This window comes from Panthera pardus, unplaced genomic scaffold, assembly GCF_024362965.1.
Source record: "Panthera pardus isolate Hobbes unplaced genomic scaffold, ASM2436296v1 HiC_scaffold_3, whole genome shotgun sequence".
Lineage (NCBI taxonomy): Eukaryota > Metazoa > Chordata > Mammalia > Carnivora > Felidae > Panthera > Panthera pardus.
This window is the reverse complement of record NW_026526876.1, coordinates 8,401,154-8,421,163: the sequence shown is the minus strand read 5'-3', so window position 1 is coordinate 8,421,163 and position 20,010 is coordinate 8,401,154. Positions and strand designations below refer to the sequence as shown.

The window sequence follows — 20,010 nt, the reverse complement described above, 5'->3', positions numbered from 1 at the left end:
ACAAGGGGAGTAGAGGGGAGTGAATAAAAGCACTTGATTTTCCCTTTGGCAAATCCTCTCCTGCCTATTTTTCCACTCATTGAAATGCAAAGCTCCATTCCCATGAAGGGGTCTGGAACATTCCAGAAACTTCTAGAAATCACAACCTCCCGCTCTGCAACAGGGATTCCCAAAACAAGGTGTGCATGGATGTGTTGGTGTGTAGGTGAGGATGAAAAGCAGACACAACCCCCAGAAACCAGCCACAGGCATCCACTGGCTTGTCCCCAAACCCAGCATCTAACCGTCAGCCAGGCAGAGAGGAAGTCCCAGTATGTGCTCCATAGCTTTCCAGCCATGTAACCACAGACAAGACACTTCACCTCTTTGAACCTCATGTTTTTCTTTTCTGCATGTAAAAATGGAAACACCACCATCTCCTTCACAGAATTCTTGTAAAGATCGGACGACCGAAACAACGGTTAGCAACTCCATAAATGTTGGCTTGGCCCCACACCTTCCCATCCCCGTTAAATCACCGAGCAACCTTTGAAGAAAGTCGTCAGCTGAGGTCCCCAGCGCTGAGTCACTCGCATGGCACTGACTGGGTTCTCCCCACAGCCTGGGCTGATCTGCGCTGACACCTTCTCCCATTCCTGACACAGACCAAGCTCATCAAAACAGCACGAGGAACAGTGTGTGAGATGAAATCACTATGCTCAGTGGACGAGATTAGAGTTTAGAGGACCACCAGGAAGGGGACAGAAAAACCCATGGAGCCAAGCCATGCTTGTCCACCAGAGCCGCGGGAAAAGCTGGCGACCCCAGCCAACCAGACCAAGAAACAAACACAGCCCTGGACGGGGTCTGCAAACCAGCCACACAAGTCCCCGGCAACCTTCCTGACGTGGCCTGAGAGTGTCTCCGCTGCCATGAGCAAAGACACCCCATAAGAACACCACCCCCCCCCCAACTTCAATCTCCAAAACACGGGACAGACGGGATGACAGGAAGGGCCAAGGGTCAGGTTTCTTTTTCCCACCACTCTACATCCCCAAAGTCGATCCCACCACCTGTAAGACCTTACCTTTCCTTTGTTCCTAGATGCCGAAGTGCGGTCAGGAACTTATACATATTGGTGCCTATTTGACCCTCACGAGAACGCTGGAGAGAGCTGTTCTTATTTTCCCCCTCCTAACTGAGTAAGCGGAGGTCTTCCCCAAGGTCCTACAGCTAACAAGACACAGAACCCAGAGTCCAAGAACAGCGCGATCCTCTCTCCCCCCCAGGTTCCTCCGCAGTATCCAAGAATCCTCTATCCAAGAGCAGATACTCCAGAGGGAAGTTACAGTGAGGCTGTGACCAGCCACGACCCTAACTCTCAACTTCACGTGGTGGAAGGTGGTGGCTGAATGCCCAAGGGGGTGGGGGAAGGGGCTCCTTTGCTAACCAGAGAGAGAGGCGCCAGAGGAGGGAAGGAAAACGTCAACATAAGCATCTCCACGGACAAGGGCCCTGACCGTGGCCAGGGCAAAGAGCATAAAGAAGCAGAGTCAGCCTGGAAGCTCAGCCTGGGTTCAAAGCTCCAGCCGGGATGGGGACCCACCCTGCTTTGCCTCACTTCTTGCCGTCCCCTGGGGATGCAGCCCCCTGACCCCAGCCCCACCTTCCCTCTCGTGTGAGCTGGTCCATTCCTATCACCATGGCCGCCCTTCTTGGCATGGCTTATGCCGAGTGGTCCTCGCTCCCTGAGAACAAGAATGAGGTCCTACTCCCGTGTGTCCCCAGACACAGAAAACACACCCAATGAATACGTGTGGAATCAAAGGACTCCCCCCGAGTCTCTGAGTAGGATTTAACAGCGCACCCCCCTAGAAAGCTGGTGTCTTACCTTCCTGAGATTATCTGCGCACCAATTCAAGAGTAGGGAAAGAGAGGAAGACAAAAAGGTAAAGGCAGAGACCATGTGTTTATCTATTCTACACCAGGAGAGGACTTAGATACTGAAATGTTGTCTAGGGCCCCCACATCACAAATGAACCAGACAGGCTGGGGTCGGGGGGAGGCGAAGGGTCATCAATGGCTTGTCTGGGTCTCTGACACCAGCCTCTCAAGGGCCTAGGGTCCTCCAAATAAATACATTCAGAAAAGACACGCTCTCTCAGTCACTGAAATTGGCCACAGTGTAATTAAAGATTTTTTAGCCGGAGGGAAAGCGGACAGGGGCCAGATATGATCATCTATGAAAAGCAGTCTGAGCGATCAATGCCTGATGTGAAATATATGCATGTGGTTGGCTCTTACTCATACTTTTTACAGAACGGGTATGTTATTTTCACCCAAGGACTCCCAGCCCATAAATGCCTGGCCACCTCTGATACGCTTGAGCGCCCAAGCTGATCTCTCTCTCTCTCTCTCTCTCTCTCTCTCATCACTCAATCCACTGGCCTTGTCTGCTAGGGTCACACGCCGCTTCTCCCATAGGAACAGAACCCAGTGAACATCTTAATCGCTAGGACAGTCCAAGGCATTAGGGCTTATTCACCAATGTGCACCGAGGGGACCCACAGATGGAAGCAGTGAATTGTGGGTGGCTGGACAAAAAGGGATCAAGATTTGCTGAGATCCTAAAAACGGAAAAACTCCTACCGTCCTCACTCTGGAGTGGTGTGGGGTGAACCCCTTAACTCCTTCTGTTTGGCTAGGGATCCCCCCTTTCCTCCTCTCTTGGTCTTGAAAGGATGGAAAATGACAGTAACAGGTGTAAGCACTCCAACCACACCCTGAGCCTCAGATACGGAGAACATTCCCCCCAAAGACAGCAGAACACACAATTCTTCTCCAACGCACATGGAACATATTCCAGGACAGATCAACTGTTAGGCTCCAAAATAAGTCTCAATAAATTTCAGAAGACTGAAAGCCTATCAAGCCTCCTGCTCTGCCACAATGGTAGGAAACTAAAAATCCGCTACAAGGAGAAAACCAGAAAAAACACGCACAAAAATGCAAGGAAATGAAACAACATGCCCCTGTATGACCTGTTTATCATCAGACAGAGGAGAAAGCAAGTTAATGCCTGAAGACAAAAACAGAAATACAATACAAAAAAAATCCATGGGATGCGGCAAAAGCAGTTCCAAAAGGGACATTCGTAGCAATACAGGCCTACCTCGATAAGCAAGAAAAATCTCCAACAATCTAATTTTGCACCTGAAGGAACTAGACAAAGAACAAATGAAGCCTCACATTCGCAGAAGGAAAGAAGTAATAAAGCTCAGAGCAGAAATAACAGACCTAGAAAGTATTACGCTAAGTGGAAGGAGTCAGACGGAGAAAAGACAAATAGCATCTCGTTTCAGTCATACGTGGAATCTAAAAAGCCAAAAACAAACAAACAAAAAAAGAACAAACAAAACAATATAAAAGCAAACTCATAGATACAGAAAACCCACTGATGTTGACCAGAGGGGAAGGGGGTTTGGGGTGGGCAAAAAGGGTGGACGGCTCAGTGTGTGGTGATGAATGTTAACCAGACGCTGGGGGGAGGTGATCACTCTGTAGTGCATACAGGTATCGAGTTATGATGTCGTGCACCTAAAACCTGTATGATGTTATATCCCGATTTTACCTCCATTTTTAAAAATGAACAATGGCAACCGTTTCATCATCGGTCACAGTGCTGGTGAGCAGCGGAGCCGGGTGGGGACTGCGGCACAGTGGAAAATCCACCCCTCGTCATCAGGGTGTTGACACCACGCCGGGCTGCCGAGGCTTGGTGTCACCGAAGCTACTCATTTTTGGCAAGAGCAGCCGGGTATCTGAATTTCCAGTGTGAAATCTGGTGATTCGTCGACTTTGGCGAACCAACCCAACAACTCTAAAACGAAACCGTGGGCAAAAACAAAACAGAGCGACAAAACCTCCCACAGTCCTGAACTTGATTCTGCCCGTTGGCCACCAGGGCGCAGCTCCTCTCGTTAATTGCTGGGTATCTGCATAAGCGGCAGATTGAAGGGAGGGTTCTCTGGCTTTAAAGAATTGAGTACCACCGTCCTAGACTAAGAGTAGGAATTAACGCTTTCACCCTCTGCTAACCGTCCCTCTGCTGCCACCTGTTACCGCCAACACCCCCTGCTGGGTGCAGCTGGCCGCCGGTTTCCGGGGTTTCCAAGGGCTGCAAATGCGTGGCCAACTTCCTCTCGCCCCAGAGCTACACACCCCCACCCCCACCCCCAGCCTGGGTCCGACCTTCCTTGGAAGGGAAGCACAGGACAAGATTTCTGGGGCACGAGGGACTCTGAAAGTCTGTCCTGCTCTGTTTATGGGAAGGTGGCACCCCATCAGCTGATGAGAAGGTTTGGAAGGGGAGGAGAGGGGGTGGGGAAGAGAAAGAGCCTACGGAGTGAGGCACGTGCCACCAGTCGTGCACTGAGCAATCTGATAGAAGATCAGAGATTTGGGGAACCCAGGAGGAAGTGAGCCAGGCACAGCCACCTTGCGGAGCACAGACGCTCATCCACGAGTCCAAAGGCAAGACGACACAGTTGCCCCCGTGAGCAGAGAGACTCCCCTTGGGGTGGCAAGACCGAGTCCTGGGGACTCGGCACCCTTGGGACACGGTCAATGCCCGGCAGGGAGGAAGGCTGGATCCGTCCTCGCGGAAGGAGCGAGCAACCCAAATCTGCAGGGCTCTGGAGCCTGGAAACATGTGTCCTGGGGCCCCCGGGGTGAATGCACGGTGATGGGGACAGTCACTGCAAGAATCACGGTGTCCTTCTCAATCTGGCCACAGGGAGCTCTCCTCCTGACCTCAGACTCCGGGAGAAGAGCTAGGATCTCCCCGTCCCCGGACCTCACACTTTCTCACCTACCCTGTAGCACGTGGCACCACAACAGCTTTCCGAAACACCATGCTTGCACGGGGCTCCCCCCGAAAGCTTAAGGGTCCTCCAAGTCTTTTGTTTTGGAGAACAGGGACCAAGTCTCTGGATTCAGTGACTTAAAATATGTGTCGAACATGTGATGTCAAAGAAGAGGGGGCCCGAATGAGACTTTCTAATAACGATGCTGTGTTTTGCCACGAAACCCAATCTTCAGAGAAGTCCTCTGCTCTCTGCAGCACCCCCCGCCCACCTCCCTGCCATGGGGGTAACGGAGCTGTGCGGATGCCTCTCTTTTCCAAACAGCTCTGCGCCCCGATGCATCACACCCCCGTCGGGGCCCGAACACGGTCCCCGACAGGTTCACGCCGGCCGTGACCGTGACTTAACCGCAACAGAGCTGGGGAAGAGATCGCACACCCCCAGGGCCCGGGTGGGGAAATCGAGAGAGGCTGGCACGACCGTCAGACCTGTGGCTGCATCCACGTGAATCTCAGTTTCCTCGACTGCCGCTTGCACGGACTTTCCAGAAGCCTGAGTGGGTTCAGGCGCCATTATGTAATCCTGTGTTTGTTACATGCCCCACCCCCCCGCGACTTACGCCACCCTCTCTGCACCCCCTGTAGCTCCGTTGTGTATACCCACGGCCGCCCTGACCCCACGGCAGAATGTGCCCCCACACGGTACATGTGCGCCAGTCAGAAGATCCCCATGGACCTGGCTGCCGTCCCACTCTCTGCCTGACTGGCTGTGTGACATCTGGCAGCTCACAGCACCTCTCTGGGCTTCCCCCTCATCTAGAGCTGGAGGGAGCTGAACCTGCTGATTCCTGAAGCCCCTTCCGGGCCCCTGCTGAGGATTCTATCAGCGCCATCTGGAACGACTGCGCCCTGGCGAGGACTGGCCACACTCGAGAATTAAGAAAAAGCAAAACAGAGGCGGCAAAGAGCCAGGGCAGGGAGCCAAGGGGAGTTGAAGGCAACAGGAAAAACTTGCTTTCCACTGAGCTCACCCTCAGATACCACCCCGGCCCCAAAGTGGCTTGGTCTTTCCAGAGCCTTGGGTCCCCAAGCCACCCGGACTCTAGGAAGGCATGAGGACGGCAGACAGGTGCGCAAACAGCAGAACCACCCTGGGTCGCTCCAAAGCAGCACCAAGCACCTGCCCACGGAGGCTCTCCAGCGCTGGCTTCTCTCCCCCAGGTGTGGCAGGCCACCTGGCTCTCACGGGGCTCCAGTGAGCACTTCGAGCACCTGCCCGGGGGTTCCCACTCACCTCAGCCCCACAGCCTTTCCTCTTGCAAAGCGGACACGCTGGTCATTTTCTGCCACCGTCTCCACATCCGCTGCTTCCTGTGGCATCAGCTAATTCACTGTGCAAAGCAGCATTTATATATAGAAAGTTGCAGCCACGCAGGTTAGCATTAAAATAGAGACTTGGCGTTGCCGTGGCAACCAAACAAATGATATTCAAAATGAAAGAGAAGTATTCTGCAATCGGGAAAGCATGTCCACAGCCTTCCAGGGCAGCTGCGCCCTGTCCCCTCGAGGGCGGGTGGGCCGGCCTCCCGAGAAAGGACCTTCCCATTAAGTCACCCGCTCTGGTTTCGGCAGTGACCACGACCCCCGCTCTGCACAAGCTCCTCCCTAAAGCCGGCTCCTGCGTGGAGCAGACCCGAGGCCAAGGCACCCAGGGAGTATGATGATCTTGACCAGGTATATCGATTTGCAAAAGCTCTACTCCTCAAGCACCGAGGGGAAGCAACTTGTGGCCGCGGTGCCATCAGCAAGGACGCTTCTGGAGACAAAAGTGGCTTCTGCCCCAGGCCGGCCACAGCCCGCCACAAGCTCATTGCGGTGGGGTGCTTCATCCCCTCGGAGCCTCAGCCTACAAATAAGGGCGCCGGGGGCAGAGGGATATGGAGAAGCAGCCCAGTGCTTTCTGCCTCTGTGATGCTAAGATGTGCGCCTTTCCTCTGTCATCTCTTCTTTCTACTTCCGTCTTGTTTCCCTAGTCCTGGGGCACAAGCCTGGCTCGGCTGCACGGGCCCTGGATGTTGCTGGAGCTCCAATCACATACAGAAGCCCCGGCTTCCCAGCTCCTGCTCAGCACAGCCTTCAAAGCAAAAGATCTGAATCCAAGAAGCCACCAAGAGGCTGGGGGGCCTTGGACTCTGAGCCTGCCTGAGATTCCTTCACACATTTTCAAATCAGGCATGATCTCGGGGCGCCCGGGTGGCTCAGTCGGTTAAGCGTCCGGCTTCGGCTCAGGTCATCATCCCACGGTTTGTGAGTTCAAACCTCGCGTCGGGCTCTGTGCTGACAGCTCGGAGCCTGCAGCCTGCTTCGGATTCTGTGTCTCCTCTCTCTCCCTCTGCGCCTCCCCCGCTCACGCGCTCTCTATCTCTCTCTCTCTCTCTCTCTCTAAAATAAACATTAGTAAAAATTTTAAAAATAATTAATTTAATTTAATTATGAATGATCTAGAAAGACTACAAATAAAAAGAATGACAACCCCAAGTGCCAGCAAGGACACAGAGCGGCTGGAACTCCAACACACCAATGTGGGAACGCAAAATGGCACCCCGCCCCTCTGGACAGTCGTGTGGCAGTTTCCTATGAAGTTAAAACCTGCACCCACCATACGAGCCAGCCATCCCGCTCTCAGGTACGCGCCCAGGAGAAAGGGAAACATTATGTCCGCACCAAGTCTTATACAGGAACGTGCATATGACAGCTTTATTCGTTATAACCCCAAACGGGAAGAAACCCAGAGGCCATCAACAGGGAATGATGAACCGCCACGGTACATCCATACGATGCGTCGCTGCTCCCAATACAAAGGAGCCAACTACTGATCCGTGCAGTGACCTGGATGATGTCACAGGTGTCTGTTAAAAAGTCAGTCTCAGGGGCGCCTGGGTGGCTCAGTCGGTTAAGCGTCCGACTTCAGCTCAGGTCACGATCTCGCGGTCCGTGAGTTCGAGCCCCGTGTCAGGCTCTGGGCTGATGGCTCGGAGCCTGGAGCCTGCTTCCGATTCTGTGTCTCCCTCTCTCTCTGCCCCTCCCCCATTCATGCTGTGTCTCTCTCTGTCTCAAAAATAAATAAACGTTAAAAAAAAATTTTTTTTAAAAAGAAGTCAGTCTCAAAAGGTTACATACCGTACGATCCTGTTTACATGACACACTCAAAAGGAAAAGCTATAGGGCTGGATGGCTCATGAGGGGTTGGGGGGGATGGGGTATGAGAGCATAGGGAGAGCACAAGGGAGGTTCTTGGGGGGGACGAATTATTCTATATCTTGGGTAAGAGTGTGAATACATGAACCCATATATATGTAGAACTATACCCCTCAAAAACAATTTTACTTATTTATGTATTTATTTATTGTTTGTTTATTTTTGATAGAGAAAGAAAGAGAGCACGCGAGCGGGGGAGGGAGAGGAGCAGAGAGAGAGGAAGACACAGAAGCTGAAGCAGGCTCCAGGCTCTGAACCATCAGCACAGGGCCCAACATGGGGCTCGAACACACGAACCACCCAGATCGTGACCTGAGCTGAAGTCGGACGCTTAACCGCCTGAGCCACCCGGGCGCCCCTAGATCATGCCTGATTTGAAAATGTGTGAAGGAATCTCAGGCAGGCTCAGAGTTGTCCAAGCCCCCAAAATACCCAACACCCCCAAAATAGTCAATTTTACTGCATAACAACTGAAAAAAAAAATTGCTGCTTTCACCTTGGGGGAAAAAAAATCCCAGAAGATGACAGTCTCTTCGCAGCAGTGTTCAGACCAAACGTGGGGTCCCCATGCACAAACCGTAGGATCCTAAGAACCGTTCGTTATCAGTTCCAGTTTTCGTTACAAAGACCCTCTTCTTGTCCTAGAACAACGGTTCTCAACCTCAGACCAGCCACGTCAGCATCACCTGGGAATTTGTCGAGAAGTATAAACCCTTGGGTCTCATCCTAGCCCTCCTGAGTCAGAAACTCCAGGGGGTAGGGGTCCTGTTGCCCATTTTAACAAGCCCTCCTGCTGAAAGATTCTAACACATCCTGAAATTTGGGAACCCCGGCCTCCATATACCGGTTAGGTCCAGCGAGGCCAGCCCAACCCGGAATGGTCTGACCCACGTCCCTTCAATATCAAAACACCGTAGAAACAGACAATGTCTTTCTCCACATCCTATTTGCTTGAGGACTTTTCCTTTTTGTAATTTCTTTTCTGACTTCTGCTTTTGGTCTGCCCCCCAAGCACCTGCAAGGAAGACGTAAGGGGCCACAGCTCCATGTCACCACCTGAAGCAGCAGGTAACACGGAACCACCTGCTGTTTCTTCCCGGTGGGAGAAAGAGTGGCTGTTACCGTGGCCGTGCAAATCCGCTCCTCCCTTCTCACCCGGCCCAGCTCCCGGGCCAGGACCAGAACCGACCTTGCCAGCCTCCTTCCCGCTCAGTTCCTGGAGCGCTTCGCAAATCAAAGGGGACCTCGTGGTCGTCCCGATGAACCCTGGAAAGGCACCACTTCCTACTTAGGCCAGAACAACAACTTCAAAGCCGCTTTTTCTGGGTTTCTGGCTCCAAAGCCACACAGAGATGACGGATCACAAAGAAGAAATCAGAACCATATGAATGTCATATTCAGCAAAATAAACAGAATCATAGCATCAGGGTTGGGTCCAGGGGGCTGCGTGTCTGGCCCAGAGCCCGGGCTTGGTGGCCCCTAGCGTGGGCCGGGCTCCCCGGCCTCTCCTCCCCGCCCACGACTCCCACACACAGAGCCAAAGGCGCCCAGCGTGCCGTCCCTCCTCGCCGAGGCCCCCGCTAGCAATGCTGCTTTGCCTGACATTTCAATGTTTTATGGAGTTTTTATATTCTCTTTTATGGTTTTCAGCTCAGCTTCTTTTCTAGTTCTGTCCAAATATGCACAAGCACCAACATGAGCATTGTGCCATTAATGGCAGTGTGACAGCTCCAGGAGCCTCTGGTGGGGGGGAAGGGGAGGTTGGGGGGTGAGTTGGGGGAGCGGCATGGCACCCACTCCCTTTTTATACCACTGGTTTCCCCCAGGGCTAATCCTGCTGGGCGTCCTCACTGCCAACCTCATTCTCATTGCAGAACAGAGAAACCCTCTCCTCTCACTGCTTCTAGGGAAACAATATGGCGCTCCACAGAGCCAGCGTTTCTGAACCAGGGGGATTCCGGAGACTCTTCCTCATTGTCACACTGGGGGTGGGAGAGGCGGGCGGTGTGCCAGTTTCCTACCGCCACTGAAACAAGTAACCACAGACCTTGTGGCTCAAGACCACACAAATTGATTATCTGAGAGTTCTAGATTTATTATCTAGAGCTCAGAGATGGATCTCACTGGGCTAAAACCAAGGCGTCCCTTTGGCTCTGTTCCTTGTGGAGGATCCAGGGAAGAATCTGTTCTCTGGTCTTTGTCAGCTTCTAGAGGTGGCGTGCACTCCTTGGTGGCTGGCCCCTTGCTCCAGCTCCAAAGCCAGCAATGGTCTGTCCAGGCCTCTCTGGTTCTCTCTCCCTCTGCTCCCTTCCTCTTCCACTTATAAGGACATTTCAGATTATATTGGGCCCGCTTGGATAATGCAGACATCTGATCTACCTCAATTCCCTCTCGCCATGTAACTACATATTCACGGGTTGCAGGGACGAAGACGTGGGCATCTTGGATGTGTGTGCATGGGGGTGGGGGCAGTCAAGATTATGGTTACCACAGGGAGCTCCAGGCATCTAATCAGAGAAAGGAAGGGATCCTGTTAAACAGCCTACCGTGCAAAAGACCATTCACCCACAACAAAGAATGATCTGCCCCCAAATGTCAATTGTGCCGAGGTTGAGAAACCCTGGGACAGCCTAACGCTGACTGGGCCTTAGCCGGTCCCAGGGATGCTGACTCAAGTCTATTCCCACAGAGAGGTCAACTATAGGGTTTTTGGGGATCACAGGGAAGCTGTGACCCACAATTAAGGAGGAATGTTTTTATCATTCTATTAAATGCTTTAATGTAGAGTCTGTAACTATTCCAGAATCATCCTCAAATGCTTCTCATTTGATATACAGAAAATACAGACTCTAAAAACACATAACGTGCATCTTGCTTCCGGAAGGCACATAGACACAGTGGATACAGATGATCTGAATCCCTTTATGCGAAGAGATTAAGAGGTACGAACCTCCATTTATAAAATAAATAAGTCACGGGGATATAAAGTATGGCCCAGGGAAAATAGTCACTAATACTGTAATAATGGCGTGTGGTGGCAAATCCGATGCAGCCAACGTTTTGTAACGTATAAAAATATCAAACGCACCTGAAACACAGTAATGTGTGCTGGGTAGAAGTCAATAAAAAATTAATAAACTTCTTTATGTGACTAACTTCAAATAACACGGCTAATTCTGCTTTGCTGATGGGCTGCCTTTTGGTCTCAGAAATTGCTGAACTGGGGTGTTGGGTGGGGGGATGGGCTAAATGGGGGACGGGCATTAAGGAGGAGGGCGCTTCTTGGGGTGAGCACTGGGCGTCATAGGCTAAGTGATGAATCGCTAAATTCTACTCCTGAAATAGATACATACTACTGTTTTCAGGAGAATACTCCTGCGAAAAAAAAGAATACTAAAATAAAATAAAATAAAAAAATAAAATAAGATAAAATAAATAAAATATAAAATATAAATAAAATAAAATAAAAAAATAAAATAAAATATTAAATAAATAAAATAAAAATAAATAAAATAAAAATAAAATACTAAAATAAAACATAAAATAAAAATAAAATACTAAAATAAAACATAAAATAAAAATAAAATATAAAATAAAAATAATAAAATAAAATATAAAATAAAAATAAAATAAAATAAATAAAATACAAAATATAAATAAAATAAAATATAAAATAAAATAAAATAATAAAATAAAATATAATGTAAATAAAAATAAAATAAATAAAATGAAATAAAATAAAAATAAAATAAATAAAATAAAATATAAAATAAAATAAAAATAAATAAAATAATAAAATAAAATATAAAGTATAAAAATAAATAATATATAAAATAAAATAAAATAATAAAATAAAATAAATAAATAAATAAATAAAATAAAATAAAATATAAAATAAAAATAAGACAAAATAAGATATAAAATAAAATAAAAATAAATAAAATACTAAAATAAAAGATAAAATAAAAATAAATAAAATATAAAATAAAAAATATATAAAATAAAAATAAAATAAAATAAGATATAAAATAAAATATAAAATAAAATAAAATAAAATAAAATAAAATAAAATAAAATAAAATTGCTGAATTAGCAAGCCAGCACCACTCACATTCCCATACTCTTCCTTCTGCCAGAAGAACTGACCCACCAGTAGCTGGTGAGAATTCCCAATGACCCTGCAGACCCTGCAGTCCCCACACCAAATGCCCTCTTGAGCCCCAGACTCCTGCAGGTCCCTAGGACAGTTCTGCACTCTCGGGGTGAGGCCTGCAGACGGCAGAGGGCTGTCCCCTGCTTCCCTGAGGATGGTTCCCCAGGAAGGGTACCCTCCCCCTAACCCCAAGGTCCAGTCTGCCGGCTGAGTTTCCCAGGGGGTATCCAGAAGGGGCGGCAGAGAGTGACTCTGGTGGTTTCACAGGGATTTCCCTGCAGGGACAGGTAGGCAGGGCCTCCTTTTGTCTGACAGAAGGATTCCCCCTCTCCCCCCGCCCCCCCCCCCATCAAAGTGAGGAGCAGAGGCTTGGAAGCACCTGGCATGATTATATGTGCACCCACGTGTGTCCCTGTGCCCTATACCCCAGGCGAGCCCCTGCTATCCTGCCCTCTCCGCTTGACACAGCAAAGTACTTATTTAACTCCTCAACTGCAACCATCCAGATTCTCTGCCAAAGCCACATCCCTGCCCCAAAGCAGGGAAGCAATGCCCTCGTGAAGCCCTGATAACCATGTCTAAGATACTTCAGGCCCGGTGACCACCTCATCGAAATGTCACCCACAGAGCACACAGATCTGTTCAATCGTCTGCCCAGCCAATGCTCGCTGCTGCCCGTTTACAACGCGCTGCATAACTTTCGCGATCTGGAAGACAGAAGGCCTTGCCCACAGGGAGCTCAAATCCAAAGTGGGAAGAATGACCCTGCTGTGAGCACTGACGTGCATTATCTCATTTAATATCCACGCCAACATAGAAGGCGGGTAATCTGAAATCGTCTCTATTTTCAGATCATCGCGAGCACAGCAGGAAGCTCTTATGTGACGCTTAGCACGGGCCTGACTGTTCTCATCCGTTTACACACTTTCGAGCTTTACTCTGCCCCGTGAGGTTGGTTCTGTAATTATACCCATTTTACAGGGGAGGAAACTGAGGTTCAAACTGTTGGCAGCGTGCCCCGGGTGTGTGCAGGCATTCGTAGGCTTGTGAATGGCAGGCAGCACCAGGCTCGGCCAAATGCCTCTTTGAGGACACCCAGCCCCGGGTTCCCACTTTGGACGGGCAGCCAGGGGCGGAGGAAGGGCTTTCTGTCCTAGAGCCATAGCAGTCTCTTTGTCGCTCAGACCCCAGTGAGTCACCTCCCTCCAGAGATATCGCCAAAGAGAGCTCCGCTGTAGTGGGGGGCCGGAGGGGCTCAGCCTCACTCCCTTTTTTCACTTCTCAAACACACCTTTTGCCAGAGCCCAGGTAGTCATGCAAATGCCAACAGAAGTCCAAAGATGCTTGGATAATGGGATTTTCAAATACACCAGAGCTTCTCGGCCCTCTCACTCAACCTCCACACGCTGGGAGCCCGCTTTGTGAGCCGTGGGGTCTGAGGGTCTGGCTTCCATGCTTGGGATTCTTGTGGCAGAGGCCGGGGCACAAGGAGAGCCTCGATGGCGTGGTCTGGCATTTCTTTTTTTTTTTTTTTTAATTTTTTTTTTTCAACATTTTTTATTTATTTTTGGGACAGAGAGAGACAGAGCATGAACGGGGGAGGGGCAGAGAGAGAGGGAGACACAGAATCGGAAGCAGGCTCCAGGCTCCGAGCCATCAGCCCAGAGCCTGACGCGGGGCTCGAACTCACGGACCGCGAGATCGTGACCCGGCTGAAGTCGGACGCTTAACCGACTGCGCCACCCAGGCGCCCCATGGTCTGGCATTTCTAAGCCCGCCATGGCCGATCCGGTGGCCTAGAAACCGCGTGGGCTCCAAAGGCGTCCTGCCAGGCTCGAGAACCACAGCCAGGAGTGGATATTATGTCATTTGGAAAACGGGTCTTCGCAGATGTAATTAAGGGCTTTGAGGTGACGAGGGTATAGCCTGCGGTATCCAGCTGTGCCCTAAATGCAATCCCCCGGGTCTTTCTAGGAAGGAGGCCGAGAGAGATTTTATTACACGCGGAAGAGAAGGAGTCTGGGGGCGCCTGGGGGGGCTCAGTCGGTTGGGTAACTAGGTCATAATCTCATGGTTCACAAGTCAAGCCCCACATCAGGTTCTGTGCTGACAGCTCAGAGCCTGGAGCCTGCTTCAGATTCTGTGTCTCTCTGTCTCTGCCCCTTCCCCACTCGCACTCTCTCTCTCTTTCTCTCTCTGTCTCTCAAAAATAAATAAATGTTAAAAAAAAAAAAAAAAAAAAAAAAAGAGGAGTCTGATCGGGGAAGCAGGGGTCAGAGTCAGACAGCCACAAGCAAAAGGTGTCAGCCCATAAGTCACCCCAAAGAGAATGGAGCAGCGGGGAGAAAGTCCTCCCCTCCCCGCTCTGCCCACAACCCCAAAAGAGGCTGGCGCGGGAAGTGCTTTGTCGGGACACGTGCACAACGCAGGGCAGACAGCTCTAGGGACACACAGGGACCAAAACCAGAGTCAGAAGCTTCCGCTGTGGTCTGCAAACCCGGATCGTGAAGCAACGCGGCAACACAGGGGTTCCCCAAAGCCCAGCCATTCCCATAACGCATGCAGCACCCGAGACGATCCCTTTGGTGGCTGCAAGACCTGTCAGGTGTTTTGAGAGGCTCATTTTCAAATGGGCCTTAAGGCCTCAAGGTCTGTCAGGAAAAGTCAGGTACGAAGACACGAAGCCTACAGTTCCTTCTTCCCCAAGGGTCACTACCCGACGCCAGCCGGGATCAGCGGGCCATGCCCCCTCTCCGTCCCCAGTTTCTGCCTCCATGGGCTGCACCCAGCTCGCCAGGCTTCTGGCCCGACCTCAGAGAGAAAATACCAGCGAAGAGGCCGTTTATCTGGCCCGATTCCAAAATCAGGAGGCTGCTCGGGAGAGAGGGGCAGAGGCTCTCTCGTGGGCAGGTCATAATCTGGGAAGTGGGGGCAGAACACACTGAGGTTTGCCATTTCTCGAAAACGGGGACTAGGTTCCGGATTCCCACCTCCCCCCATTGCGACCCAACACCTCACAGCCCCCGGGTCTGGCCCGGCCAGGACTCTGGGGAGACACCCAGTCAGACGGCCCTACTCAGAGGCCACCGGTGGGGTGTCCCCGGGCAGCAGGCCAGAGAACAGAACCGCCCAGGGGTCTGTGCTCAGCAGCATCGTTCTTACAGAGCTGGGCTCAGAGTCCGGGGCCAAGAACCAGAACAGAAAACCGGCCTACACAGGGGGGGCAGGTTGTGGGAAGACAAACACACTCAGCCACGTGGTGCAGCCCAGCCCGTCCGAGTACGTGTCAGAGACCAGGAGCTGATGTATAAAAACGAGGCAATTTCCCATGAACACCTCAAAGTTTCAGGCGTGACCCAAAAAATCAAGAAGGCCGTATACTAAAGTCGTCTCTGACAGTATGAAGGGAATTGGGGCCGCCTTCTCCGCCATTCTCTGACGTGGTGGCTTTCAACCCTGGCTGCCCGTGGGAATCATCTGGGACCTTAAAAAGCACCCTGATGCCCAGAAATCCCCAGACCCAGTCAACAGAGCTCTGGGAGACGGCCGTCTTACAAGCTTGCCAGGCGATTCTAACGGGCAGCTGAAAAAGGCTCTGATGTCTCCACCTGCTCTCTCAGCACCGTTACCTGCCTGGCCCAACAGTTTGTTCAGGCAAGGTTCAGAAAAAAGGAAAGGCTGGAGTCGTATTAATACAGAGCTGGCAAAAAAAAAAATTTAAAAAAAAAGGGGGGGGCACCTGGGGGGCTCAGTCGGTTGAGCGTCCGACTTCGGCTCAGGTCACGATCTCACAGTTCGTGGATTCGAGCCCCGCGTCGGTCTCTGTGCCGACAGCTCGGAGCCTGAAGCCTGCTTCGGATTCTATGTCTCCCTCTCTCTCTGCCCTTCCCCTGCTCATGCTCTGTCTCTGTCTCTCAAAAATAAATAAATGTAAAAAATAAAAAAATAAAAAAATAAAAAACACAGAGCTGGCACGCAGACCCCCACCAGCGGCCCCTGCATTAACTACAGTCCATTCCACGGCAGCTACGCCGGAGGTGATGAGCCCCATCCCGTAGGCCTGTGTCACCTCTGCCCATCCCAGAGAAAGCAAAGGGACAAAGGACTGCGCTGAGGTCTGGGAGTGTGCTAGGAAGCACGCAGCCAGGCTTCCCCTGCCCAAGGTCTAGGGACAGTCCTGAAGACATTCCAATTCCAGACTGTCCTGCTGTGTAAAAGGATCTTGTGGCTGTAAAACCCTTGATCCAGACCACACCCACAGAAAAAACTCCAGGGTCCGTCACTTACTGATAGAAGATCTTTATATCCACAAGCCTCCCAGACTCCAATGCACAGGAGTTGATATGAACACAGGGGAGGAAGGGGACAGACCGCTTGCCTGCACCATTTCCAAGACGTGACGGGACGAGCGAGGGAAAGAGACCCGAAACCCCGATGGCGTCCGTGGTCTGTCTGGCCCCAGGATCAGTGCATTAGTGGCTTATCTGCGATTTGGGGCATTGCCCACTGGGTTTGTGCATTTCTCTAAGAGCAGAGAGACTAAAAAAGAAGAAAAAGGTGGGTGTGAGGACGTCATTGTCCCTGGCCCGTGTCGTGCTTCTGAAGAGAGGGGAGTGAGGGCTGCCTGTCTTGCCCAGGGCGGACAGCACGACAGAAACCAGAACCCGAGGACGAGAGGGACAGGCAGGCGGAGGCTCGCAGGAATGAGGCAAGGAAATGGGATTTTGATTGCACAGATAAAGTGTGACGGTACTGGAGAACAGTGACAAGTGACATGTGAATCATCAAGATGAGAGCTTCCCAGGAGGCGACGTGTCTGAACAAGCCATGTGGCTCCGCTTGAGAAACGAGAAAACCGAGGAAGAGTGTGATCGCCGTGCAGGGAGCCCGGCAAACTCCTTCCATCCCAGGCCCCCCACCCCCAACCCCCCCCTGCACAGAGCTGGAGTCGCACAGTATGAGGCCAAGGGGTACCCCTCCCTGCACCGGCAGGGGCTTGGAGCCCTCACGTTCACTAGTAACAGCCCCGGAAGTTAGAATAATTTCCATCTGAGCCTATTCTCCAAGTACAGGGCCACTGTGCTGTCCCCAAGCATCCAGGCAGGGTATCAGCGTAGGTAATAACCTGAAGCCCTGCTCCATAAAGCACGGTCCACGGGGTTTGTCAGAAATGCAGCATCCGGGCCCTGCCCCAGAACTCCTGCATCAGAATCTGTGCCCTCACAAATGCCCCCAGCCCCCCATGAATCGTGAGTGTGTTAATGTTTGAGAAGCACTCAGGCCACCTCACCCCCTGTACGAGAGGTCCCCGGGGCCCCCCTCATACCCACCAAGCACATAACAGCTACACGCACAGTAGAGGAATTTAATGGTGGTTTCAGTGGCTTTCCCCCCCTGCCCCCCCATCAAATTCAAGGCTGTAGCTCCTTCCTCAGTCCCTAACTCACGGATCAACCAAGGCAAGCACAGATTAAAATGTCCCTAGAGCCACAGAACCTGCTAGAGTGGCTCTGTCTGCAGGGTGTATTTGCTCACCACACTCATCCAAACTTACTAGGCACGTTCTGTATGCCAGGCACTCATAATAAGCAGATGAGTGGCCCAGAAGCCAGAAGAGTCTGCTTCCCGTGAGACAGAGAGAGAAAGAGAGAGACGGCAGACAGGCGGTCACGGTGCAGGGGCCTGTGTGTGGAGCGCTAAGGAGAAACACCCAAAGGTCATCGCCATGACGTGCTTTCTCTTTAGGACACTCTTCTCTTTGCTGTTTTGGTTGGCTTCCTCCCGTCTTGCTTTCTACCAGGTTGATTGCATTTTACTTTTTTTTTTTTTTTTTAATGTTTCTTTAGTTTTGAAAGACAGAGCGACAGAGCACGAGCAGGGGAGGGGCAGAGAGAGAGGGAGACACAGAATCGGAAGCAGGCTCCAGGCTCAGCTGCCAGTACAGAGCCCGACGCGGGGCTTGAACTCACGGGTCGTGAGATCACGACCTGAGCAGAAGTTGGACGCGCATATGATTGAGCCACCCAGGCGCCCCTGAATGCATTTTCTTTATTCTCCCTCCCGCCCCTGAACGCTTGGCAATTCTGGTCTATTTATATACTACTTGGGTGACTTAGACAGTTATACAGACATTTTTAACATGTACTCTCAACTCCCAAGCACAAAGATAATCGATAGCTCTTTTCTCCTTCTGAATAATACAAAAACCCTGGGATGCAGTCACTTTGATCTCCCCCCTTCTACCTTTCGGGTGTTGGGAGCATGAATCACTAAGGTCCTATTTTCCCCACAAGTCTTGGCACTGACCGGTCATTTGCTACCTCTCATCACTGATCGCTGATCATTCTCCAGAAAAATTAAAAATTCCAAATTGACTCAAGAGGAAACAGAAAACCTAGATAGATCTATAACCTTCAAAGGAATCGATTCAGTGGCCTAAACTCTACCTTAAAAAGCTACAACACATCTCTGTGGTTCTGCGACAAGTTTTCTCAAACCTTGAAAGAAAAGACATTAATCTTATATAAATCTCTTCCAGAAACGGAGAGAAAAAACACTCAGTTCCTCTTACACTACCTTGTACTGACCTTCAAAGAAAACAATGAAAGACTTAAAAGCCTACCTCCTAACCTCACAGGGCATAACTGTAAAAATCCTAAACAAACATTATTTAATCTCAGGAAGAGAGGGATATTAAAACATCAAAAAAACTCATTAGTTAAACACACCACATTAAAAGAAAAATATAATTTAGATGCAGAAAAAGCATCTGACCATTAAAACTCCTCACAAACTAGGACCACAAAGAAAATTTTCTGATAAATTGTAACTACCAAAAAATTACAATAGGGGTCCCTGGGTGACTCAGTCAGTTAAGCGTCCGACTTCAGCTCAGGTCATGATCTCACAGCTTGTGGGTTCGAGCCCCGTGTCGGGCTCTGTGCTGACAGCTCAGAGCCTGGAGCCCGCTTCTGATTCTGTGTCTCCCACTCGTTCTGTTCCTCTCCCACTTGCATTCTGTCTGTCTGTCTCCCTCTCTCTCTGTCTCTCTCTCTCAAAAACAAAGAATTTTTAAAATTTTTTTAATTTTTAAAAAATAAAACTTTCAGAGGAGTTTTAGACTACTTTAGGACCTCAGCGTAAGAAAAGTTTTCTATAAGACCTAAAAAGCACAATTCACGGAAGTAACAGTTTTGCCATTTCTCATAAAGTCACACATCACTCGCCATATAAGCAGGCACCTTCGCGCCTAAGTATTCACGCAAGAGAGAGGAAAGCACGTCCGAGAGGCTCGAACACAAGCGTTCACAGCGGAATTAATCATTACAGCTCAATGCTGGGAACAACCCAAATGCCCATCAATTGACAAATGAAGCAAATTATGGTATATCCAGCGAATGGAATTCTACTAGGAAATCCCAAGGCGTGAACCACTGATACAAAAATATGAGTAAATCTCAGCTATTACCCTGTGCAAAAGAAGCCAGATTCCAGAGTGACCCGAGGGGATGAGGGAGGACAGGAGAGAAACGGCCTGCACATGGACAAGAGAGAACATTCTGGAAAGATGCCCTGTGCTTTGGCAGTCACATGACTGTTTACATTTGTCAAGTCACTGACCTGTACAGGTAACATGGGTAAATTCTTCTTGACCGCAAATTACCACTCAGTAAAGCTGATTTAAAACTACGCGTGGTAGACGGGTTTGTTAGAATCTCCGTAATTTTCTGTGGACAAATTTCATGCAAAATGGACT

The 20,010-nt window shown here is 50.3% G+C and overlaps 1 protein-coding gene across 6 annotated transcripts in view; it reads right to left on the bottom strand.

Moving 5' to 3' along the window:
• Positions 1–20,010, bottom strand: part of GAS7 (growth arrest specific 7) — a 211,204-nt gene that overhangs the window by 106,733 nt on the left and 84,461 nt on the right. Inside the window, exon 1 of one of the 6 annotated variants that reach the window (XM_053893022.1) lies at positions 6,138–6,266. The exons of 4 other annotated variants lie outside the window; for them this stretch is intronic. In XM_053893022.1, the coding sequence (XP_053748997.1) occupies positions 6,138–6,223 (86 nt within the window). In that variant the 5' untranslated portion in view covers positions 6,224–6,266. Of the gene's footprint in view, positions 1–6,137; positions 6,267–20,010 lie in introns of those variants that run through there. One more of the 6 variants, XM_053893024.1, reaches the window with a different exon arrangement.